This window comes from Poeciliopsis prolifica, unplaced genomic scaffold, assembly GCF_027474105.1.
Source record: "Poeciliopsis prolifica strain line A6 unplaced genomic scaffold, Auburn_PproV2 SCAFFOLD150, whole genome shotgun sequence".
In the NCBI taxonomy this organism is placed as follows: domain Eukaryota; kingdom Metazoa; phylum Chordata; class Actinopteri; order Cyprinodontiformes; family Poeciliidae; genus Poeciliopsis; species Poeciliopsis prolifica.
The window spans coordinates 260,461-285,738 of NW_026562525.1; the positions used below are offsets into that span (position 1 = coordinate 260,461).

At 33.0% G+C, this 25,278-nt stretch overlaps 1 protein-coding gene across 10 annotated transcripts; it reads right to left on the reverse strand.

The window, feature by feature from the left end:
• Positions 1 to 9,092: 9,092 nt before the first annotated feature.
• LOC129355907 (dentin sialophosphoprotein-like) lies at positions 9,093 to 23,579 on the reverse strand. 10 transcript variants are annotated; one of them, XM_055025541.1, is made up of 31 exons: positions 23,481 to 23,579; positions 22,570 to 22,628; positions 21,595 to 21,612; positions 21,346 to 21,378; positions 21,222 to 21,257; positions 21,048 to 21,074; positions 20,904 to 20,945; positions 20,185 to 20,217; positions 19,787 to 19,831; positions 19,547 to 19,579; positions 19,415 to 19,456; positions 19,278 to 19,328; positions 18,336 to 18,356; positions 18,104 to 18,130; positions 17,983 to 18,024; positions 17,759 to 17,800; positions 17,385 to 17,420; positions 17,219 to 17,266; positions 17,091 to 17,138; positions 16,957 to 16,998; positions 15,871 to 15,918; positions 15,754 to 15,795; positions 14,971 to 14,997; positions 14,814 to 14,849; positions 13,539 to 13,586; positions 13,340 to 13,360; positions 12,466 to 12,507; positions 11,262 to 11,657; positions 10,114 to 10,158; positions 9,927 to 9,976; positions 9,093 to 9,535 (listed from the first exon to the last, which is right to left on the reverse strand). In XM_055025541.1, exons 1-30 carry the CDS (start codon positions 23,489 to 23,491, stop codon positions 9,951 to 9,953), a joined length of 1,467 nt encoding a protein of 488 aa, XP_054881516.1. In that variant the 5' UTR covers positions 23,492 to 23,579; the 3' UTR covers positions 9,093 to 9,535; positions 9,927 to 9,950. The 10 variants fall into 10 exon arrangements, with proteins under 10 accessions (XP_054881516.1, XP_054881515.1, XP_054881521.1 ...); XM_055025540.1 differs by having other exon boundaries at positions 19,257 to 19,328; XM_055025546.1 differs by lacking the exon at positions 19,547 to 19,579.
• Positions 23,580 to 25,278: the final 1,699 nt, after the last annotated feature.

Here is a 25,278-nt window from a genome sequence, read left to right on the forward strand (position 1 = left end):
TTAACTATAACAATCTGTAACAATTTACATTGTGAAAACTATGTTAGTGTTTATCTACATGCAAAGGAAAAACAAATAAGTTTTATAAAGAGACAGATTTGTTTTCAATCTTTGAGAGAAACCTCACAGCTGTTAAGGACATGTGACGTTTCTGCCCTAAACCTTTTTTATTTTATTTTTACCAAGAGTTATTTATTTTGGTGCCTGCAGCGTCCTTTGGAAAGAAAAAGGTGGTAATATTTGTTACTAAAATCACTTCTGGAAAAAAGTAATTTCGTTCATCAGTTTAGGAAAGCGATGACATTAGATTCAGAATGCTTCATCAAACTACCTGCAGGTTTATCGCTTAAACCTTTGCAGTTTTGGCTTTTTTAGTCATGAAATAACACTTTTGCACCAGCGATGTGTCATATCACACAATATGTTTATGCTAGCAATCATGTTGGGGTATATTTTACCCCTATTAGAGCTTAAAGTAATTTTACCATCTGGTCATTGTTGCAGTGAATGGGTAAGTCCTCTAAACAACACTGTAGAAGTTTATTTGTATTTATATACTGAAAATCATATCAACCTTATAAAATTAAATACATTCAAATAAATCAAGTTTACTGTCAAATTAAGTTAAACAATAAACTATTCAATAAGGAAAAGATTAAAGAGATTTATATGACTAAATATAATAAACTGTTTATAGCAGCTTCATTGTCTGAATCATTATTTGTAATCTGTGAAGTTAAATGTATATTTTTTTATCAGAACAATTTGTTGCAATAAAGGCCTTTTTAATGGAATTGATGAGAGGAAAAGTATGTCTGAGATTTTGTGAGTTTTATAAATTAAACTTACAGAGTTTACTGTGAGGAAATGTTGTTTTGTGACTTTTAGATGATATAATCTACCACCAGGAGAGCAGCTGGCATTATTTGGTCTTCATGTAAGTAAATGTAAATCAAAGAAAACACAAAGTTGTTCAATTATCATTTTTAATTGAATTAAATTGTATTTAAAATCTAAGCATTTAACTTGCATTTATCTTTATAAGTCATGAAAATGATTAAATAAAAGTCTGCAGACTGCTGGTAATGGAATGATCTTGTTAGAAAAATGTAACAGATCCATAATTTATGGGAAAAAAAGCAATAAAAGGTTCTGACAAAAGTAACTCATACTTTATAATTAAATAATTAATTAAATAAAATAATCAACTGTGTGAAGTAAAACAGGCTTTGTTTATTCAATCAGGATAATAAAAATTAACAGTAAATAAAGCAGGGAGGAAATGCATATAAATAAATACAACAGAATAAATAAAACTAAAAGTAACTCAACAAACAAGGAAGAAAAAGGAAAAAACTCAGAAACATTTAGTTGTGACAAAATGCCTCCAAGCTAATTTTTCTAATTATTTTGCAGACAGAACATCAGTATCTTATTATTTTACAGACTTTTAGAGTTTTCTGATAAAATTCAACATTAAAGATCTAATCAAAAATTATGTCTCACATAAACAATGTGAATGTAAATGACAATTAAAAGGTGAAAACGTGTTTTATTGATGTTGAATTGTTGTGAATGGGTAAGTCCTCTAAGTCCCATTTAAATATGATTGTTTATTTAGGCTGATGTAAAATAGATTCATGGGTGAATTTATTTTTCTGGAAATAATCATGAATTTTAATTCTATCTAATGACATTTACAGATAAGCTTTGTGGACAGAATGTATTACATTTATGTAAAATATTGTTCTTATATAAGAGGTTGGGAGCTTTTCCTTTGGTGACATTAATAGTTTATCCACTAAACTCCATTTACTGTGTATTTTATGTTCAAGACAAACTCATGCAAACCAAACAAGCTGTTAATATTCAACATTTGGGATCGGTCTCCTTTAATAGATGCGTCACTTTAATTTAGAAAGAAAATCTCTGTGAAGTTAAACACAAAATGATTCAAACTGATGAGACAATTAAATTTAAAATTATTCCTATTCACCTCAGAAGTTTGTTCTGGTGTGAAACCAGGCAAAAAAAAAAAAAAAAAAAAAAAAATTTAAATAAGGTAATATAATTATGTCACATTTTCTTGAAAATGGCATGCTGAATATTATTCATACCGTCCTCAATAATTAATGTAAAAATCTTCATTGGTAAGAAATATAATAATGGACAACATTAAAAGTTAAGGTACTAAAAACTTTGAGTATTTGTTATACTTCTGTACAAACTAAGAAATTATAGAGTTAGTTGTTTTATATCAGTTAATACGAATAAATTCAACTGACTTTCTTAAAAACTCACAATCCAAACTGGACTTTATCAATACAAATATTTGGTTATTTATTTTAAAACAAATATCTGGAGATTTGAGAAGTATTAAAGAAAGAGTTTTAACCTCTTCTTCCTCTGAATTTAAGCCAGGAAGTGAAACAAGCTGCTTGGACTGATGACAGCTGATCCGCTGGGAGTAATCTGATCCAGAGATCAGTGTTAACCGCCAGCCAGTGGAGGGCACAGCTGACCTGCAGATCAACACGCAACATGTTAACATGCAGTAAATCACATGCAACTCTGAAAAACAAAGTAAAAAACCGCTGGAGCAAAAAGAAACATGGACATGTGTGAGTAACATGGAGCAGAGAATGAAAGATTGCAGCCTGTACGTCTGTTTTACCTTTCCGATACCGGGGCTCTCCACTCCGGGCTTCGCTCGGCTCGACTTGATCGTGTTTCATTTGTAATTAACTTCTGGGTTGGAACAGATGTGTATTGTTCAGGAGAAAGATAAGGCTGTCTGTACAATTCCTAGAAACACGAAAGGAAAATAGGTACAAGTCAGAGATCCACGCCGATCTGGGACATGTCAGTTTACAGACATGCAGACGTTTTGAGACTTTTTCTGTAAGTTCAGACATAAAGAAAACGGGGCAGAACTTTTGGTTCTACATGCAAGTATGTGATTTCACTGAGAGAGGTGGAGGTCACCATCCTCACAGCTTAGTGTGGACACAAAAGTCATTTATAAAAAGGTTTTAGTGTCAAACTGTAAAAACAAAAATCTTACCAAGTACTCCAGTGCAAACATCTTAATAGACTTGAAATAAGTTAAAAATAACTTAGAAGTAACTTTTTTTGCAAGATATGAGCTTATTAATTCAATAATTTCTTAGTTTTGGTGAGAAAGTTCTACTGGTAAATTATTACTCTTATAACAAGACATTTTTCTCATGTTATAAGTGAAATAATCTACCAGTAAAACTAGAATTTTTTCATCAATATTAACTTGAAATCAATAAAGTTTTCTCGCTGAAAAGTTACTTAGTTTTCTCTTATTTCAACTGTACAAAATACTTTTAGACTTACTACACTAGAAAATGTATTTTTCAGGAAGAAGAATTAACTTTATTTATTAGTTTTGATAAAAAAAAATATTTTACATATAAAATGAGAAAATGTCTTGTTATAAGTGAATTAATCTGCAAGTGAAACTAGAACTTTTCCATCAATATTATAAAAATAATTGACTCAAAACAAGCTCCTAGCTCTTGGTGAAAATTCATTTTAAGTTTTTGGGTTTTTTGCACTTGTCTGCTGTCACAATATCAAGAAAACAAAATATGATTTAGAGAAGGGCTTTAAATCAAAGCTGTTTTTTATAACGCTACTTTTTATTCTTTCATCAACCCAGTGAGTTTAGATGCATCTAAAACACATTTATTAAAATTATTTGACAGAAACCATTTAAACCATTTAAACCTTGAAGTTATGGAGAATATTTTCAGAAACTTCCAGGGATTAACTTGTTTGAGTTAGGATGGCTCTGCAATCCTTCCTCACATGAAAAAAAAAACTCCAATCATTCACCATCAACACAATAAAACTGATCTTTTTACACTTAAACATCTTATCAAATCTGATCAAAATACATGTTGCATAAAGGATATGATCTATTTGGGAATCAGGTGGATTTCGTCCTCAGCTGCACATGCAGAGTGTTTGGTTTCATGAAGGAAAATGGGCTGCTTGTTTGCAGCTTTTTGCTTCAGTTTCACCTCAGCGAACCTGCAGCTCTTTGTTTCTGCTCAGGCTAAGAGACGTATAGAAAGGAAGCTTTATTAAAGAGGCAGAGAGCTGCAGAGAAACGGCCGCCAACATTCCAGGGAAATAAATACATCACTGAAGGCCCACACCCACAACGACCTTCTGTCTGGCTTTGCAGTGACCTCTGACCTTTTGCTTTGTTCTGAACATGGAGACAACACAAAAACACATTGTTACTTTGAATGGAGTCCGATTACAATGGTAATATGTTTGAATTTTACCAGAAAGCATCAATTATGCTTACAGAATCTAAAGGAAAATAAGACTTTTAGTTATGCTAAAAATGCAAAAAATGTTAGGTTTTTTATCTTTTTTTTTAAGAAATATGAAATAGAACATGTGAATCTATACAAACATTTTTGAGATGATGTTTTTGTAAATCCATTTTGTTTAAATATATTTTTCAGGACAAAAAGGAGAGATATTATATGATATTTTTTCCTGCTGCTGCTCTAATTTTTCTATTCTATATAATTGTTTTGTTTTTAATCAAATGAATAAAATTTCCTAACTAACCTCAAGATGGACCAAAATATAAACTTAAGTGGAAATTTTGGTTATTTTAAGAACCAAAATGACAGTAAATTATTAAAGTAACAAAAAAATAACATCAGGCAAAATGACATTTTTCCAAAACAGTTTCTTTCAATATGAAGCTTATGAAACTTTTAATGAACTGCAGGTGTGTGTCTGATGACTTTTCGGTTAAAACATGTTTGTTTTTCATTCAGTGGGTAGAAAAATCCAGAAATTTTAGTCAAATAAGAGCAAAATTATTTCAAAATAAAAATATTCAAGTAAAAGTAAAATGTACAGCGTGGTAAAAATACTCCTAAAAGTATATTTTTTTTTCCCAAAAAATTATTCCAGTTACTAATCGACTCTGAACGTCACTGCACAAGACTCCACTGCTGAAGAAAAAGCACAGTGAAGTTTGTTTACAGGATGCTGGAGAAGATTTGGAAAAGTTGGGAGAAAATGAAATAAAACATTCTATAAAACTGAAATTAGAGATCAAACTAAAGCAGAATCTGTTACTAACTGTAATTGATGTCACTTAAATTTAACGTCATGAATGTTGCTCCTTTGTGGGAAAAGAAAACAGATTGATTGATTTCTGTTTTTGATTACAGAGATTTTTTTTAATTATTTATTTTTTGTGAAAACAAAGTAAAACCATCCGCCATTCTGGAAAACCCGGCGACCTTCTTTGCTGTTATTTTGAAATGAAACTTTCCCGCTGTCTGTGTGAATCAGGGCAGAACATGAGTTTCCATCTATCGACTGCGACACGTCCTGAAATCAGAACCAAGCTGGAACCGGCCCTGGACTCCGGGACGGGGTCCAGATGAAGAATTAGGGGCGCTTTTAAGACATGGCGTTCTGGTCCAGCTTGGTTCTGAATGACTGGAGCTCACCTGGACGTTGGACTGAAACAAAGAGCAGCGTGACGCCTGAGGAACCAGAACTGGAAGTTGGATCAATTTTCTCAAACATTGGGTGTTTGTCAGGAAAACACCTAATGTTTGCCTGACAAACTTTGGGTGAAAATACTCAAATAAAGGAGTTTATGTCTCAATAAATAGTACAGGCGACATTTTAATCAGCTAAAATATGCATGTAGATGTCATTTTTGCAGTTACTATTTACTTAAGTGTCAGTTTTATTTATTTGATTAGGATTATATGAACAATATTACAATTCATGGCAGTGTGAATATGCAAGTATTAGCATAATTTCATTCCATGACCGAAGAAAAAACAACCTCACTGCACAATACGAAACACATTGTTATACTAAAATAAGTCAAATTAAAAAACTATATATACAAATGAATTATTAATCAACATTTTAATGTGTGACGATGGCACTTGACACAATGTGATGCTTAATACCTGCATGTTCAATGACTTTTGTGTTTTTATGACGTGAAACACTTTGCTTTGTTGCTGAAATGTCATAAAAATCAACTTGATTGATTTTTAAAAAATCAACAGGAAACATTTACTCAAGAAATAACTAAAACTGTCCACTTCAAGCTTCCAGTTTGTTTTCAACCTGCTTGAGTTTCTTTTTAAAAATCGCGTCGTTTCTGCCTCTGGTAAATTCTGGTGGTTTATTCCCGATATGTTGCAGTTGCTGAATATAAAGAAGTTTCCATATTTTTGTGTGCAGCATAAGTTTTGCTGCTGTTTAGCGTCAGGAAGCGACCAGAACATGATGTACTTCCACACCTGGGCAGGTCTGCACGTCTCAGGTGAAGGTAAATCCCTTCTCACAGATATCGACCCATCGCCTCCTTCTGTGTGAAACTCACCTGAACAAAGCTTTATTTTACATCCCACCCCAACAGACGGAGACACACATGCATATCAGTCAGGGTCCAATAAGTTGCCGTGACCCCATTAACCAATCAGGGGACATTTTGAAACAAGCCTCCTTTATCTGGCAGGAAGAGCCCTCCTGCCCCCTTCTTCTGTGGTGTGTGAATCAGTTAACCTCTGCAGACCTGCAGGCCAGTTTTCATTTATCTGCTGAGAGGAACTTTATGGTCAGGAGTCGTTCTTCCACAACATCAACCTGTGGCATCGGGTAACCCGACTCATCCCACTTCAACACACCTGTTGGGGGATCAGTGCTTAAAAACCAGTGAAATGCTTTACAAACATTAGGATGCAGAAAATGAACTGATTGAAACTATTGTGTGAATTGAGAAAAGAATAAAACATCAGTTTCTCTCCAGAACCAAGAAGCAGCTTCTATGTGCCACAAATCTGGAACAAACTCCCAGAAAATTGTGAAAACACTTTAGAGCCACACTCCAAAAAAACATAATATTAACAAGTATATTTGGTCCAATTTGCAGTGCAAATATCTTAATACTCTTGAAATAAGAGAAAACTAACTTATAAATTACTTTTATGTAATATATAGAACTTTATTTTAAGTTAATAATTCCTTAATTTTGTTGAAAATACTAGACAGATTATATCCTGAAAAACATGCAGTGGATATAAAAAGTCTTACACGCCCCTGTTCAAACGCCAGATTTCTGTGATGTAAAAAAATGACAAGAAAAACATTTTCCCAACTTTTTTCCCCTTTAATGTGACCTTTAACCTGTTCAATGCAACTGAAAAACAAACAGAAATCTTTCAGGGAGGAAAATATAAAATAAAAAACGTACAATAACTTGGTTGCTAAATATGCAACCCTTAAACTAACAGTTTGTTGCAGCAGCTTTGGCTTTTATAACAGTTTTTTGGATGGGAACATAGACTCCCACTCTTTGTGAAACTGCTCCAAATCCTATAGATTGCTGGGCGTCTCCTGGACTCTGGCTGGGCCTTTCCAAAGCCTTAATCTGATTCCGGTGAAGCCATTTGTTTGCTGATGAAGACGTGAGCTTCGGGTCGTCGTCATGCTGAAAGACAAAGTTCCTCTTCATCTCCAGCTTTCCAACAGAAGGCCGAAGGTTTTGACTGATATTTGGATCTGTTCATAATTCCATCCACCCTGACTGAGGCCCCAGATCCAGCTGAAGCAAAACAGCCCCAAAGCATGATGCTGCCACCACCATGCTTCAGTATCGTTTGGTGATGATCACTGTTGTTTTTGTGCCAAATATACCTTTTGGATTTATGTCCAGAAAGTTCAACCTTGCTTTCATCAGACAATAGAACATTTTCTACGTGTGTTTGGGAGATTTCAGATGTGTTTTTGCAAAATTAAGCAGGACTTTGATATTTTTCTTTGTAAGATTAGGCTTCTGGACTAGACACATGAAGACGATGGGAGGTTGTTGTCATGTGTTTTGCACAGCCAGCACTTTCCAGACATTCTTGCAGCTCCTTCAGTGTTGCTGTCTTGTGAACATCCCTGACCAGTTTCCTTCTCATCAATTTTGGACGGACGTCCTGTTTCTCCTCTTGATGACGACAGTGTTCACAGTGTTCCATGGGATATTTAATGAATTGGAAATTCTTTTGTAGCCTTCACCTGACTGATACCTTTGAATAATGAGATCCCTCTGCTGCTGTGGCAGCTCTTCGCGGACCGTAGCCTGTGCTGCAAAGACACAAGCCATGGTCTCTGCATCATGTCAGGACAAGCTCACTAGAACAGCTGAACTTGATCAGAGGCTCTTTAATTGGTGGTTAATTGGTGGCAGGTGTGTGCTGACTCCAATTCAACATGAGTTTGAATATAACAGGTTAAATCTGAACACAGCCACACCCACAGTTGTAAAAGAATGTGCACACTTATGCAACCACATTACCTCAGTTGTTTGGTTTCACTTCACCTCCCTGAAAGATTTCTGTTTGGTTTTCAGTTGCATTGAACAGGTTAAAGGTCACACTAAAGGTAGAAAAAGTTGGGAAAATGTTTGTCTTGCTGTCATTTTTTTACATCACAAAAGCCTTGAATGTGAACAGGGATGTGTAGACTTTTTGTTCACTGTAGGATTATTATAAATGCTTAAATGTGAGAAAATATGAGTTTTCAATACAAAGTATCTTTTATTTTTACAGCAATCCGTCCAAAACACTTCTGACTGGCTGATTTTAGAGACATTTGAATGAGTAAAGTGCGTATTAGATGATTTGGCTTTTCTCTGGATAATTGTCGCTGCTTAGTAAAGTTTGCTCACCTTCTCTGGCTGTAATGAAAAACTTCTTTTTACACTTTTATCACCTGTTTGAATCCAATTATATCCAACGAAAGCTGCTTCCACCTATCAAAATGACGACATGGAGGCAGGAAGTGATGTCATGTTGCATCTCTCAGGAAAATCTGCGCTCTTTAAATTACATTTTACAAGTTATCGAATGGAAAAGTAAAGTAAAAATAAACCCAAAACACATTAAAACAGAAATTATCTTCTTGGTATTTCTATTCTGAAAATTTATATTGTTAAATACCATTGATATATAAAATAAGTAAGTAAGCAAAAACAAATTACTTGAAATTAAGTTATATTCACCAAATGATTATGAAAAACAGACTTTTTATTCTCAGAAAAAATTCAGGCAGTTTCTGACGGTTCACACTTTATTAGCCAATTTCTGTGTACAGTGAAGGACTCGACATTCGTCAATTTCTTGTAAAAAATAATCATTAATGTTTGCAAAGTAAACGGTGGACTGTATGTACACATTAATGTGTGAAATCAGACCCACAGAGCAGATCTAAGATCAGCAGCTGGGAAAATAATTCTGCAGAAAAGGTGAGAAAATGAGCTAAAATTAAACGAAACCCCAGAGAAGAACAAGGAGGAGACAGAAGACATTTTCTAAGATCTCTTCATGAAAAACATAAGCAGCCTCAAATCAAAAAGACACAAAACAAAGAGACAGCTGAGTTTAGTTGCAGGTTAGTTTGTTGTTTTTATCATGGCAGCAGTGAATCAGCATGGAGACACCGGAGCGCCGTTCTGTCAGGAAACAACATCACATCGTTCATTTACTCAATTATGTTAGCAGGACGCAAAAAAGCTTCGACTTCTTAGAAACTTCTGAATTATTTTTTTAAAGTAATTAAAGTCAGTTTTTAAATTACTGTGCAACAAACTGTGATTATGTTATGGCATATTTTAGCAACATAAAATGTTGTAAATATTTCATATTTGCAATAAATCTTGAAGTTCAGATAATAAACTAGCCTTTAAAAAATCCATTAAATCCATTGAAGTTTCTTTTTGCAACTCAAAAATAATGTAAGACAAAAATATATGTGTATGTTTCTGACATTTCATTTCCTCTTAAATTCAAGCTTGTTCCATAAACAAATGAAAAATGTTTTTATTTTTATATTCTCGGTGATACCTGGCATCAGAGAGCTTCCACGGTTCAGAGACTGGGCGTCTGGTTCCCAGCTATTAGAGAAAGACAGAAGCTTTCTTTAGTTAGCATGAAAAACATCAGTGAAAATCTTTATTTTTATGATCACAAACTAGGAATTAAATTTTCTGTTACTGAGTGAGATGTTGAGTCTGAAACAAAGGAAATCTACCTGCAGGAGTGGAGTCATCAAGTAGGTCCATGTCAGAAGTTTGTGCTGCAAAGGGATAAAACTTGTCACATTTGGATGTTTAACTCTTAATTAATTCTGTCTTTAAATTGTTTATTTTGAAAGCATGTCTACATTACATAATATTTATTCTCTTCCAGTAAAAATAACACAATTATTACAAACTACTGCATTGTAATTTAACTTTAATCATGGTAAATGTGGAAGTCAGATTATTAATCTTGTATATATTTTTATACAACCATATTTATGTGAATTTAAATATTTTACGTTTTGCAAATGTATTTAATATTATTGTTAAGCTGTCACAGTCAAAGTAACAACAATAACACTGGATAACTTTCCAGTGCTGAAAGTTTGGTTGGAAAAAGAGACATTTTGTTCTTTCATCCAATTAAATCTTTATGCATCCAAATGCAGATACACATTTTGGTCATGACACTGAAACATGTATCTGCATTTATTTATTGAAGTCTAGATTTTACAACCCAGAAAGTATTTTAGTGAATTCAATTGAGCTGAAGTTTTATGTTTCATTTTAAAACAGTTCACTCGCTCCACTACTCTGCGTAACTTTATGGGCTTTTCTATGTTTCCCTCCTTAAAGTTTGTCTTTTTGGTGCACAATGTTTATTTTTCACTAATTTAAAATTATGAAACGTTGAATTCCAGAAATGATATCTATTGTAAGATAATTTTAATGTGTCACAAAAATAACAATATTTTGAGAAAAGATTAAAGTTCATCTTGAAATGTTTTTATTCTCTTCCAGGTTTTAGGTGATCAAAGATGCTTAAAGCTTAGAAAGTTGATTTTGTTTGCAAAAGTTCCCTCAGCTGCCTGAAAACTCAAAATTTAATTGCACACAAGTGGGTAATACTTATTAATTAAAAATGCTTTTAGAAGTTACGCAGAATATTTAAAACAACAACACTGAAATAGGATTATTACAGATGGATGCTTTAACAAAAATATTAAGAAAAAATAAACATCGCAGGATTTTTTGAGGTACTGCAGCTTTGAGTTGCTCTGTCACCTAAAATTATGCAAAATCGTAATAAAATTTAGGATTGTAAGACGTGAGCAGGTCCTGAAGTCTGAACTTTGACCTGTTAGCCATAACCGTTTACCTTCGGTGGAGTCGGGCGTGTCTAGAGCCGGGTCGTCCGGCTCCTTAGTCTGTGAATCGTCTTCAAACATCTCTTCATCCAGCATGTCCAGCTCGTCTTCGTCTTTCTCTGCCTTGCTGTCGGTTTGGTTCGTATCAGTTTCTGCGTCGCCCAGTTTGTCGGTTTGATCTTCATCCTTGCTGTCTGGAGTCTCAGCCTCGACTTCATCCAGCTCCTCCTCTATCGCCTGGGCGTCCTGCGCAGCCTCTTTCTCGTCGCCGTCGTCTTTCGGTAGGTCTTCCTCATTTGATGTGACATCTGTAGCCTCCACCTCATCTTGATGAGCTAAGCTGTCAGTGCCCTGGTCTTTGTCAGTGACTTCATCTGATTCCTTCTTGTCGTCATCAACTGGAGTGTCTGTGGATTCAGCATAAATTAACAATCATAAATAAATCATTTAAGGCTTTCAACAATCTGGCTCTTTTAGATATTAACATATCTTTATAGAATAAAACATAAAATCATGGTAATTATCCAAATTAGTGCATTTATATAGACGTTTTGAGCTTATATCATGTTATAATGTTATTTCAGCAGAGTTTCTGCCTCAGCTCCTTCAAACTAGCGGCAGCAGCAATTAGCAAACAGCTGGTGGAAATACTAGCTACTTCTCAGTCCATCGCTCCTAAGAACGGTTGGAAACAGGTTAACAGTGAAGGTCTGAAGGCGCAAAGTTAGAAAGATTAGGTGCTTCTTAAAGAGACAGAGACCCAATTTTAAGGTGTCAAAATTTATTTTAAGCTAAATATATACAGTATTTTTTTTTTATCATGACTGAAGTTAACATAGTTACTCAATTGTTCTATAAATTGTTAACTTAAAAGTAACTTATCAGAAAGATATAGAAAAATAATCCCTTAATATTGATTTCACAAGTACTAATTGGCAGATGAGTTTATTTATAACAAGACAATTTCCTCGTGTTTTAGTGAAGTAATCTGCCTATGGAACTATTTTTATTATTATTTATTATCAATATCAAAGAATTATTTACTTAAAATAAGTTTCTATATCTCTCTGATATGTTACTATTAAGTAACTGCACTTGAATTAAGATATTTCAACTAGAAACTAATAAAAAAATACTTCATATTTTGTGTTTTTGCAGTGTAAATTATTTTACAACCTGGTGAATTACAGTTGATTCATAAAATTTTATATTTACCACCGTCATTCAGATCAGCGTCGTCACTCAGTTCATCCTGATCTGGAGAGAAAAAACAGGTCGATTACATTTAACGCAACATTTACAGTTTAAACGTTTAAAAAGTAAAAGATTAAAACTTTAGTATCAGCCTGCATTTTAATTTGCATTTAAAAATAAGCAAATCTGGATAAGATAGATCCTGACTTTAAAAAACAAATCAAATTATTAGAAAATACTTATGTCATGTCTAGTAATAATAAATGATAGGTTTTTAATTGTGATAAAAAGGAAAATTATATAATGTAGAAAATATAATGCAAGTAATTTTAGAGATAGTGAAGTTTTTAGAAAATAATTTGAAAAAAACCCCCAAACATTTCTATCCAATTGATGACTTTTGAGTGGATCAGACGGAAACCTGAGGAAAAGGATTAAGACCACTGAAAAAAATAAAAATAAAAATAATTCTGACTTAAATCTCAGAATTCAGACTTTGGTTAAAGTCAGATTTTTTACTTTTTCTCAATAGTACAGAACGTACAAACCTGTTAATGTGAATAATGATAAAAAATGTACAAAAACTGCTGATTTTTGCTCAATGTTTTCTTCAGCTTTATGCATTTACTACGGTAAAGGTGTGAAATATGATAATATAAATTAGTCGCCGCCTGGAATTAAACTAAGCAAATAGATGCAAGAATATGATTGGTTAATTTCTGGATTGGCGATTAAATCCTGACTTGCAACAAGCAATTTAATCCCAGCTGATTTAATGAGTTTCAAATTATTGGCATCAAATGAGAAACGACTAAACTTACGTTGAAAACCGTCCAGCTTGTCTGGTTTTAACACTCTGTGGAGGAATTTATTTGAAATTAGCACAAACTCTTACCTTTAGAATCAGTGGTTTCATCTGGGAAAAAAAAACATATTTATTTGTTAATAAGTCCTTGGTTTTGTTTCTCCATGCAGTAAACAGAGATTGTTTTTGCAGAAACGATATAAGTAGCACTAATGATGTCAGCGACTGTTTTAACCGCTACATGTTTCTTACTGTTGTTTTAATTTAAGTGTTTATAACATCGACTTACCGCCCACTTCACCTTTAAGCTCTTCTTCAAACAAGTCCTTTTCCATATCTACAGGGAAAATAACCAGACAGAAAAGATATATTAGCAATGCTGATAAACAGAAGGTCACAGATTAAAGAAATCAAGGAAAAGATTTACAAAAATAATCTAATTTTAAACTTCACAGAGGATTCACACCAGCAGCGTGTTAACTAAGGATACACACATCCAAAAATCTGTTAAAAGTAAGTAAGAGGGTATTTTTAGAGATCAAGAGAGTGAGAATTTCAGCAGCTAACAGGAAGGCTGAAGAGAGAACATTTTTGTGCTTTCAACCTTTGGTGCTGGATTTAGAAACATTAGCGTCAATTAATCTAAGGGATTAGACGACAAGTCTCCTGTTTTAGAAATGCTAATCGCACCAATGTGTGTTTCAAAATGTGAATCATAAAAGATCATTTTTAATCTGTCTTCCCAAAGGGAAGAAAGACAAAACAATACTTCAAAGACAATAACAATAAGTAATAGCGCACATAATTCAATAAACGTACATGAAAATGTGCAAAGTAGCACATTGGTTCACGATATTAATACGCAAAAGAAAATGTAAAGATTGTTTTTGAACAATAAAACTTTGTTTTTTGTAGTTAATAAAACAAATGTATCTACGTGAAATCTTAGCTGCATTTTTATCAGTTCAATTCAACAAAAAGCTGCACCAAATATTAGGAACTGTTCCATTAAAGGCTGTTAGTTGTACAGATTTCATAGAAAAGTCAAGAAACAAGACTGATTTTAAGGATCCAAAAGACGCTAATGTGATGAGAAATGTTTTTGTTTTTAAAAACAAAAAATTGGGCTCCAGAAATAGAAAACCAAAAAACACTGAAGACTTCAGCAGCCAAGATTTTAAATACTAAAAAATAAAATAGTTTTCGTAAACGTTTCCAGGTGTTTCCCTGTTAAAGTTATGAGAAACTTTTGTTTTCTTCTCGTCTCTCTTGTCTCAGATGAGAAGGAATTCATACAATAGAAGGAGGAAGGAGGAAGAAAAGCTCAGCTTAATGAGAAAACAAAAGATTTACCGTCAGACCGGCTATTTATGCAGACAAACGAGTTGAACAAGGATGAGACCACAGATCAATTATCTAGATTAGTCCTACGTTTAACTCACATAATAATAGTAGAAGTAAATTTCTTTTATATTTACAATATACTTAGAAGATATGCACAAAGAGCAGAATATTGAAAGAAAACATGGAGTTATTTTGATTAAACAGAATAATGAATATTTACTGGAGGTGGGTGCAGAGGCTGAATCATCGTTTACTTCTGCAGAAACAAAATGGATCAGATTTAGTTTTCAAAGCAACATGGATTTCAGTTTGTTGGAAATTATTAATAAAATAAAAATATTTAAATTTTAATTATTAATAGACTAAAATTTTGTTACCTCCAACTTCTTCAATGACGTCAGTTTCTGTGGAATTAAATATAAACATGTTAATAATTGTGTGTTTTTTGCAGCTATCAGTTTGTACAAAAACTCACAAAAAATTTTTTTAATTAATATGTGAACAGCAACACTTAGTTTCCCTTTGCAATAAATATGTTTTAATTAATTGAATTTGCAAAACTTGCATTAGTTTTAAATTCTATTTTTATAACATCTTAAAGCCGATATAATCAGTTTGAGTGTTTATTATTTTTTATTGCCCCTTTCTGGTCAAACCCCCCCCCCCAAAAATTAAAATAAATCCCTTATTACAGTAGTTTCATCCCTCAAAAGTCTCCAATTTTAACATGTTTTATTACAAAAGCATCACATTCCCCATTAATTAACCACCAGTGATTCTAAAAGTGATCAGTTTCTGGGAAATTAAAATGTCTAATCCATGATTTTCTGCTTATAAGCAGAAAGTATTTATATTTATAAACAGAAACAGTTGGGACTTATTTCTTCCAGCTACTCTTTGAAATGAAAAGAGTAAAAACAAAAAAACAGACTTTGATAGACAAAGTTGGACCAGGAACATTATTTATCTTGTCACTCATCACAGGATGAGGAAAGTAAAAAATAAAAACAAGCTTTCTGTTGGAAATCCCCGTCTTAATGAATGTCCTTAAACCAAATAAAATTGTTTCCCAAAATAATCAATGTCACTGTTATAAGAGGTTATTTTAAGTATTTTTTGTGTCTTTTTAGAGACATTCTGAATATAAAACAGAACCTGACCTTTAGTGTCTTCGTCTGACTCGGTGACCTGATCAGAAGCAACTGAAAGAAAGAAAAGATTATAAAGTAAAACCTCATTAAACTATTTTAATGGAATAAATTGATTCTGAGTCTCACCATCAGTGCTCTCCTCCGGCATCCGAACGTCGGTCATTTCAAAATTAACTAAAATTTAAAAAAAAGGGAAGGGTTTAAAATATTCAAAGGTTTTAGATAAACAGAGCAACTGCCTATAGATTTTACTGCCAGTTAAAAACTTTTAGTTGTGTTTATTTCCAAAATGAAACCAAGACAAAACTTCACTCTTTTTCTAATTTAGAGCGAACTTCAGTGTCATGGCTTCTATTTCCTTTTTGAGTTTTTTTGCACCATTTCTTTAACAGTTTAAAGAGAGTTTTTTCTCTCCACTGTGGCCACGTGCTTGATATGGAAGCACGTGATCAAGCAACAGATTCATAATTGCCTGAATTCTGTTAAATAAATAAGTTTTTACCAATTGAAATAGATTTTATGTGACTTAATTTAACCTGTCAATCTGATTGGATTGCAATGATCTGATAACATATTTCTGGATAATATTTTTTTGTTTTCTTAAATATAATTTAAATTAAATTATCTTATATTAAATTACAAGTTGTAGGAGAACCTACAACTGGTATTCAAGTTACAATATTTCAACATAAATTTACTCAAGTTAAAGTAAAAAGTAGCTCTAAAATAAATTATTCAAGTAAGAATAAAAAAGTATTTGGTAAAAAGTCTGAGTAACTGATCAAATTATCAATCACTTTATATTTAAAAATTGCATAATCAGATGGACTGAAATGGAAAATTAAATTGAATTTTTGGCATTTTAAGGACTTAACTGACAATAATTAGTATAAGAAACAAAAAATAAAATCAGGCAAAATAAACTTTTTCAAAATGTGCTTTTTTTTCTATATGAAATTTATGAAACTTGAACAAAAACTGCAGGTGCGTGTCTGTGTCTGGTGGAGGTTTAATTTTCATTCAGTGGGTAGAAAATACAGAAATTTTACAAATACTTCATAACAAAATAACTCAAAGTACAGCGAAGTTGTATTTCAAAAAATGTTCCAGAACTAAATGTAATTGAGTAAATGTAACTAGTTACTTCTAAAGTCTGATTACATTCATTTTGAATTTGCAAAATCTAAACCAACTACATTTAAAAAATCTCACCTTCAGGTTTTTCCTCAGACTTGTCTTTGTCTTCAGAAGCAGCTGAAAGACAGAAAACAAGATTTAAGTTGCAAAAGAACAATATTAAAAACAACAAGAAATACAAATTAAGTAACTACAACTATAATCTTTACTTTGAGGTTCGTCCTCTGATAATTCGTCACTTTTGGGTTCAGAAGCATCTATAAGAAAAAACGATCTAAACTAAGTAAAAATACAACATAAATCAGCATCAAAGAATGAATTTTAATTGTAATCTTACTTTCTGAGTTTTCCTCTGACTTGTTTCTGTCGAGCTCTTCAGACGGAGCTGATGGAGAAAAATAATGATTTAAAATAACACTTCAGAAAAAATAAAGTTTGCGGATGTGATAATAATCAGAACATTAAATATCAAATGGCTTCAATTAAATAAAAGTCAATCTGACCTCCAGCCACATCATCAAAGCCTTCATCAGGAGTACCTTCAAAATAAAAGCATTGATGATGCTGAGGGTCATGGAGGTCAAAATAATAAAAGTTTTCAGTCTAGTGTTTTAATCTCAACTATCCTTTTTTTGAAGGACGGTTTTGTTTGCAGACACTTAATAATGTATTTTATTTGTTGTTTCTGTTTTCTTGTTTATTTATTTTGGATATTTAAAATGTCTTCCAGTTCCAGTGTTAAATGTTCATTAAAATTCAAAGTTTATTGACAAGCAACAATATTATTGTTTATCGCAATGATTTCTTGAACAACTTATCATCTATCAAAAACCTTTATTGTGACAGGCCTACATAAATCAAACTAAATAAATCTCACCTTCAGCTTTCTCCTCAGAAATTTCAGGGTTATCACCAACATCTTGAAAAATAAAAAGTAAAAAAACAAAAACAAAACAAAAGCAAAAACACTAGATAAAATAATTTGAAGTAGAAATACTCAAAATGTTAAAATAATTAATAATTCATTAATAAACCACTTATCTCTGAACAGAAACTGAAGCACAATTGAAGACATAAATACATAAATTTTTACGTTCTTACCCTCGGCGTCTTCCTTCAGTTCTGTGTCCTCATCTGAAGCAGCTAAAAGATGAAAATAAAACATTTAACGTTGTGGATTTTAACAGCATGAAGTAATAAAATACATGAACGTTAAACTGACGTGGTTCCTCAGATGATTTTGAAACACCTAAAAATACAAATAGAGAGCAGAATTAAAGTTATAATAAAGATATTTTATCAAAGACTGGGCACACAGGTAAATACAGGAACAGGTAAACATGACGAAAACTCATTATATTATTGGATTACACAATTATAAGATTTCCATTTGCTGTTATGTCTCTGTTTTTATATAATCATGAATCTGTTGAATAAAATCAATAAATACTCACTTTTACTCAAAGTGTCGTCATCTGTAAAATCAAAATACAAATTTTATTTAATTATCTTTATCTTGAAGCGAAAGGTAGTAATACTGGTATGAATAGTTGACGGACTGATTTGTCTACATAAAAATGATTTTATATAAAAGTCCAAAACAAGAGTGAAGAATATCACCTGTAATGTTAACTAAATACAATTTGGGAAGGTTCAAAGGTTTTTTTATAGACTTCAACGTTTAAAATGACAAAAAAATTTAAACTAAAATATATTTTTTATGTAAATATATCTTTAGGAGTTGGATTTCCACTTTCTAAAAATCCTCCTTTTAATTTTCAACCTTGGAAATTTTGGCTATTTAGTAAAATAATTGTTTATTCATTTATTTTACTTTTTTCTTTTTCAAGGTTTTTCATTTCTTTTTTTAAATGATTGGAAGTTTTATGAACGTTGTAATTTATGGAAAACTCACAACCCATAATTAGGTGAATTTTATTAATTTTTGAGGATTTTTACTCATAGAAACAATATTAAACTATATGAAAACAAATAATTTGTAGTTGATTTCTTTGGAAACAACATGGAGTTATTAACTAAAGGACAGTAATACTGATATGTAATATTAAACCTAAAATGCCTCAGTTTTTATCTGCTGATTTTTAGTTTTACCTACTAATATGTTTTAGTTTTACATTAATAAAATAATTTTTCTGTAATGGATTGGGCACCAAAACTATCTCCAGTCCGGGGCCCCAAATTCTTAGTAATCCGGCCCTGGTTGGAAGTATGCTAAAAATGTTTTGTATGAAAAGTGACATATTTACAACATCCTTAGACTGTAAAACCACACTGAAGGTGGAAGAATCTTTGAACCAATGTAGAGGAGTTAATTAAACATAAAAATGGCTGAATGTGACGTTTCTCCGTTTTACGTGTTTTGTCTTCCTCGTCACCTTCAGAGCTCTTCATCATGTAAGGCGTCCAATGAGTCTCCACTGAACTGGCTGATAAACACAGGAAATAAGGAATTTAAACATTGCAATAAAAATAACTAAAAAGAGTGAAAATTGGTGATAAACTGAAGACTCACGCTGAAAAGGTGAATCTGTTTTCTCGTCTGATTCAGCAGACTCTGAAAAATGTATGCAGGTCAAAACATGGACATGGTGAGGTTTCAGGGAAACACACAGCTACAGATTCAGACAGGTGAAATAAATATTACCCAAAGTTTTCTCAGGAGAGTCTTTGCTTTCATCTACAATTAATAATGAGTCACATCATGTCAGATTTCACTGATAATGCTATAAGGTGAAATATTTGTGAACTGGAAAGAAGATCAATGCTTTTTTAGTTTTATTTGCCTCTCAGGCAAAATTTGTTCCAGTCTTAAATCTATTAAATAAAACACACAAAGCAGAAAAAGGAACAATGTCTGATTTAGACGTGGGTTAAATGTTTTTACCACTTTCAGCCACAGAAGAATATGCATCACTTTCTTCTTTCTCTTCTGGAAAACACGATATTAAAACATTTTGTCATTTATCCACATATGCACAAGGAGACAACATGCTAACTCCATGCTAACTTCATGCTAATTCCATGCTAACTCCGTGCTAATTCCATGCTAACTCCATGCTAATTCCATGCTAATTCCATGCTAACTCCATGCTAATTCCATGCTAACTCCATGCTAACTCCAGGTAGGTCTTGCGATTCCTTCTTGCTGTGAGGCAACAGTGGTACCAAGAATGTCACATCATATTGTATTAATATAGAAAAACAAAGATATGATAGTAAACATTCTTCTTTAATTAATTAAAACAAAAACATTTCCTTTACACTTAGAGAAAAAACACTGACCTGAAATCTCAGAGGCTTCAGCAGATTCTGGAGCTTTTCAGAGACAAACAAGACAAAAAACATCAGAAATAATATAAATCTTTACAACAGTGTCAGGCTACTGAATATGGAAACTATTTGTAAAAACAAGGGCTAAATACAAATGTGGAAGAATGTGATGTATTAAATAGAAAAAGTTGGTTGATATAAGTATAGCGCCACCTTTTTGGTGCTTTTGAAGTCACCATGTTCAATGGTGATAAAAATACTCTGCAAGAGATTAAATATGTTTACTGTGTAATTAGGTTTGTTTTACAATTTTTATTACTTTGTCATTTTGGCTTTGTTGAAATCTTCCATTGCTTCCTGCAGTGTAAAAAACAACAACAACAACAACAACAAAAAACTAAAGTTGTACCTGCAAATAATTTGCCTTCTAATCCAAATTCTGGATCTTAAATCTAGTTCTTAAAATGTAAATAATTATGAATAAACATTGCAGTTAATATTACATACTCATAAATTATTGTTTTAGCAGATTCTGGTTGGATATCTCTATTTTATGCCAAGTTTAAATATTATGTTATGTTTCATTAAAATAAAACAGGAAATGTAAAATTGGAAAACTGAAGGTTGTAAATCTTTAACCTCCATATTAATGATTTCCTTTATTTTTAAGCAATTACACAACAGGAAAATGATTAAAAACAACAAATTGACATGTGAAATATTTATATTACCTTCAGTCATTGCAGCGTCTGTGTCAACTTCATCTGACTCAACTAGAAGACAGGACAGATTATTGGTGATTAAACCTTATAACTCATCAATATAATAACATATTAATATATCCTGATGTCTCAGAGTTTTAATCTGAGGCTGACCTGGGATCTCAGTTGTCTCATCAGAGTCTGAATGAGTCAAAAGATAGAAATAAATATGATTTAGCACAGTAATTATGAGTTATATATTTTGTCTCACACACAAACAGAAGTGTGTAGAGTTTGTCCCAAGTGTGTCTTTGTTCTCTATATTTTAATAAAGTGTGTCTTTGTTACCTGGCTGTGAGGTCATAGGTTTATCTGTAGCTTCCTCTAAAAAACAAAATAATAAAAGAAAAAACATTATTAAAAAGCCTTCAATGGTTTCAGGATTACTGTTGACAGATTATTTAGCTGTTACCATTCAGGTGTTTCATCAGAGCTGCGATTCTGTCTGTAACCGAAGGAAAAAGAAACAAAAAGTAGCTGTAATAGAAATCTGATGAAGTTCAGAGCTGAAGTGACCGCCGCCACCTGAAGGGGGCAGTAGCTGCGAGAAACAGAAAACCTTCTCTTCTCTGATTGGTTGCTTCCTGAAGATGTCAATGGCTTCCCAGAGGTTGGACTTTTTTAAATACAATATATCGAAGCTGTAAACATTGATATTTACCATCTTCTGGAGCACTTGCTGTAAAACAAAGAAAATTAAAGATGAGTGAAACTTCTTGATCAAAAACAGATTATAAAAACACAATTTCAAGGCAAAGGACTTTAAATAAATAACTCCTCTCCTGCAGCAATATAAGATCACAATAAAATTCTTAGAAATACCCAAATGTCAATATCTGTAATAGAAATCTTTTACAGCAATATCAATATCAGTGCATTTATTTAGTGGGAACATTTTTAAAAACCAAAATACCAAACATCTCAAATGTATTTAAAATAAATACAACTGAAGCAGTTTGCAATTTATTCTTTACTTTTCTAAATTGATCAAATGTGGATTTTTAAATATTTTTAAGGCTTTCTGTTTCTCTGAAGTTAAAATATAAACATGTAACCCTAATCCTAACCTTACCCCTTGCCACTCTTCAAAATGGGAAAGAGAAGAGCACATGCTAGTTAAGTGAGCTAATTTTTAAAAGCATGGAAAAGAAAACACGAGCCTGTCTTTTTTTAAACCATCATAAATGTAAATGTATGGATTCTGTTAAATGCTACCAGGACTCAAACTAGATTTACCTGAACTTATTCAAAAACTTAAAATAAAAATACATTTTAAAGATAAATAATGGGCTGACTTTAAAGATTGGATTGCTCCTTTTTTTCTGCTTCAAGATTTCACCTGTTGGTCAAAGTGTGGAGGGAAAAGCTTTCGTTTAAATAATCCAACATAATAAATGATCTAACTGTAGAGCAGCTACAACTTAAACTTACAAATTATAAAATGACTCAGAAATGAGAATACATCAGGGATTGAACTGTAATAAGGGAAAGAATATTCAAATTTATGAAAATAACTAAGAGTTTTGTGAATATGCACTCTAGTTGATCGTTTCACAGAGGTTTCAGTGATTTGGCGGCTCAGTCTGCGTAAACACGATGAACAGTCGTTGGTGATGTTGATGACATAGCGGCTTACTTTGGAGCGGTGCTGCGAGGGAAACAGCGGCGAGAGCGCACAGCAGCAGAACAACACATCTAAAAAAAACACAAAAAGAAACTTTTCAGCACGTCTCCAATGCAAAGCTGACTTGACTGTTTGACTGCAGCTTCTCTTTGCAATCAAGTTGAACAACAAGAGACAAACTACAGATTTTCAGTCTGTGACTCCATCAAATTTAAAATATGGATTTTTATGACGCATTTAGAGACCTCCTCAAGAGATAAAACAACCAAAGATATCAGATTTGTGAGTGGAGATGGATGGTAAATGGCTGCTGATGAGTCTCAGGTGTGTTCAGTGGCAGCTGGGGGAAACCATTTCTCAGCCTGAAGGGTTAAATGACTTTCTTTGTGTTTCTCTACAGAACCTGGGGGGGAAAACTCACAAAGCGTCTCTTCTTTTCCAACGTATAGAGAAACTACAAGCTGCAATAGAAAACCAGCGCAGACGTTCAAAGAGATGCTTTTAGCTTCATGAAGGCAATCTGATGATGGGGGCTTCACTCAGGAACACTGAAGTTACTATAACAGAGTTAATTTAACCCAAAAAACTAAAAAAATAAAGTAAAACAGGTCAATAAAAAACACAAACACCTTTTTTAAGTGTTATTTTGATTTAAGAGATAGACGAGAACAACTTTTATATAAAGGGTTTCTCTAAACTCAGCATCAGCGAAATGAATTTGATCAAAACCAGCAAAATAAATCAAGATTTAAAGTGACAACTTAAACAGTTATGAAAGTTTAACTTTCATAAACAAGCAGGTGGAGAAGTGACGTAAAAGTGATTAAATTCCTTCGGTTGTTATAAACCTGACACACAATCTGGCAGCGAAAACAGGCGGATAGCACGAAAAACAAAAAAGAAAACATGAGGCGTTTACTCACCGTCCGAACATGTTGCTATTTTCAGCAGGAACTAAAAGTCGGACAAGGAAACTTCAGTGAATGTCTGAAGTCAGCTGAAGCGGCGCAGCAGCATTTTATACTCTGACTCACCTCCTCCTCTTCCTCATGCTTCCTCCTCCAACTTGTCCCTCCCTTCTTCCTCCTGATCACCTGGGTGTTTTCTTTTCAATCCACTTTGAATAACACAAAGATTCAGTTTGATCATTTTACACCAAACTTTCAATCTTATCAGTTAACAGAAAAGAAACTTGGAGTTGAGGGATTAGTTGGCATTTCTCACCTTTCCTAACTGAATTTGTTTTTAGTTATGGCTGCCGGATGTAAACAGCTAACCCTGATAGCTGGGAAATTGATGATTGGTGTCAAATTGGACTGGATCATTTCCAAAACTGGTCATGTTGACAGAAGCAAAAAGTTAAATCTAATGAGTTCAACATTATTGTCTGACGCATTCGCAGAGGTTTTCCAAGGTTGGAGCGTTTTGTTTTTGTCTCTGAACAAACAGCCTGAAAAAACAATGACCTTAATCATCCTTACACTCACTCTCATTGCTGCATGACTTTGTTTATAGATAATTTCATCTTTGGGAGTGTTCCTGATTGTTAGTCCAGAATATTTAGGCGTTGATCACAACGCTCAGATAAAAACCCATTTCTTTGAGAAACTTGGGAAAATGTAGTCAAAAAGTTACACAATGGAGATATTTAAGCTTATTTTACTACCACTGTTAGTTACTGGTGAAATACAAACCGTCCGGCCAGTTTATTAGGTACACCTTCAGATCTGCTTTACAAATCAAGAAGGTGTCAGAATGATGTTTCAGAGACTTTGGTCCATATTGGCATATCTGATGAGCAGATGTTTAGAGTAATCCAGGTGGATGTGCAAAACCTTCTCCAGCTGCACAGAAGCAAAACTAAAGTAATTATCTTTGGGCCTAAAGAGGAGCAAACTAGAGTCAACGCAGAGCCTGTGCATGTTTCAGGATGTTTTCTATGGAACCTGACTCCTAATTATTCACACTAAGATCGTCTATTCATAGACCGAGAACCTGAAATGATTCTTTTTTAGCAAAGCAACCAATAGAGGAGCATTTTCATTTTCCTTGTCCCTGATTGATTGAACCCCAAAGAGAAGAAATGAGGAAGAGTAAAACTGTTTACACTGCATATATTAATGCATTTTATGGTATATTTTGTGTTTAAACAGTTATAATAGGCACATATGGTTTAATTTCTCAGTATTTCCTTTCATCCCATCTATAGCTGTATTTCTATTGATCGTAAATTTGTACAATTTGACATTTTCAAAATTTGCTTAATGGAAACACCAATTTTGAAGAAACTTTGTTTTTTGATGAAATACATGCATGACATACACGCTCTGAGTCAGTTAGACTTATAAATGTTAAACATCCAGACTGAATTCAAAACATGCATGTAAAATCTGAACCCAGTCAGTTTCAGTTCACCCACACCCTTCTGACTGTAAACTGACGCCGCGTTTCCAAGCAGGAAGTGTGGTGCAATCATCCTCTGCATGTTTTTATGTGTGTGCATGATTGTGTAGTTGCTGATATGAAGGAGAACAGGTTTGACAATAAACCAGAAACCTCTGAATGCAGCTTAGCAAGGATAACATCTAAGAACTGCTGGGAGGAAGAACACAGAACTATTTTAAGGCTTTGTTTCAGGAAGTGAAGGCAGGTGAGAGAGGAGGCCAAAAATGTTGAATAGAAATACTAAAAGAAACTTTTAAAAAGCTGTGATAAATAAAA

What these genes read in the sequence shown, in the direction of transcription:
- LOC129355907 (XM_055025540.1), bottom strand. An exon ending in GCTTAAAGGTGAAGTGGGCG is followed by an intron (nt 13,361 to 13,538) that starts GTAAGTCGATGT and finishes TTTTTTTCCCAG; the next exon opens with ATGAAACCACTGATTCTAAA. An exon ending in CGCTGATCTGAATGACGGTG is followed by an intron (nt 11,658 to 12,465) that starts GTAAATATAAAA and finishes CTGAATCCACAG; the next exon opens with ACACTCCAGTTGATGACGAC.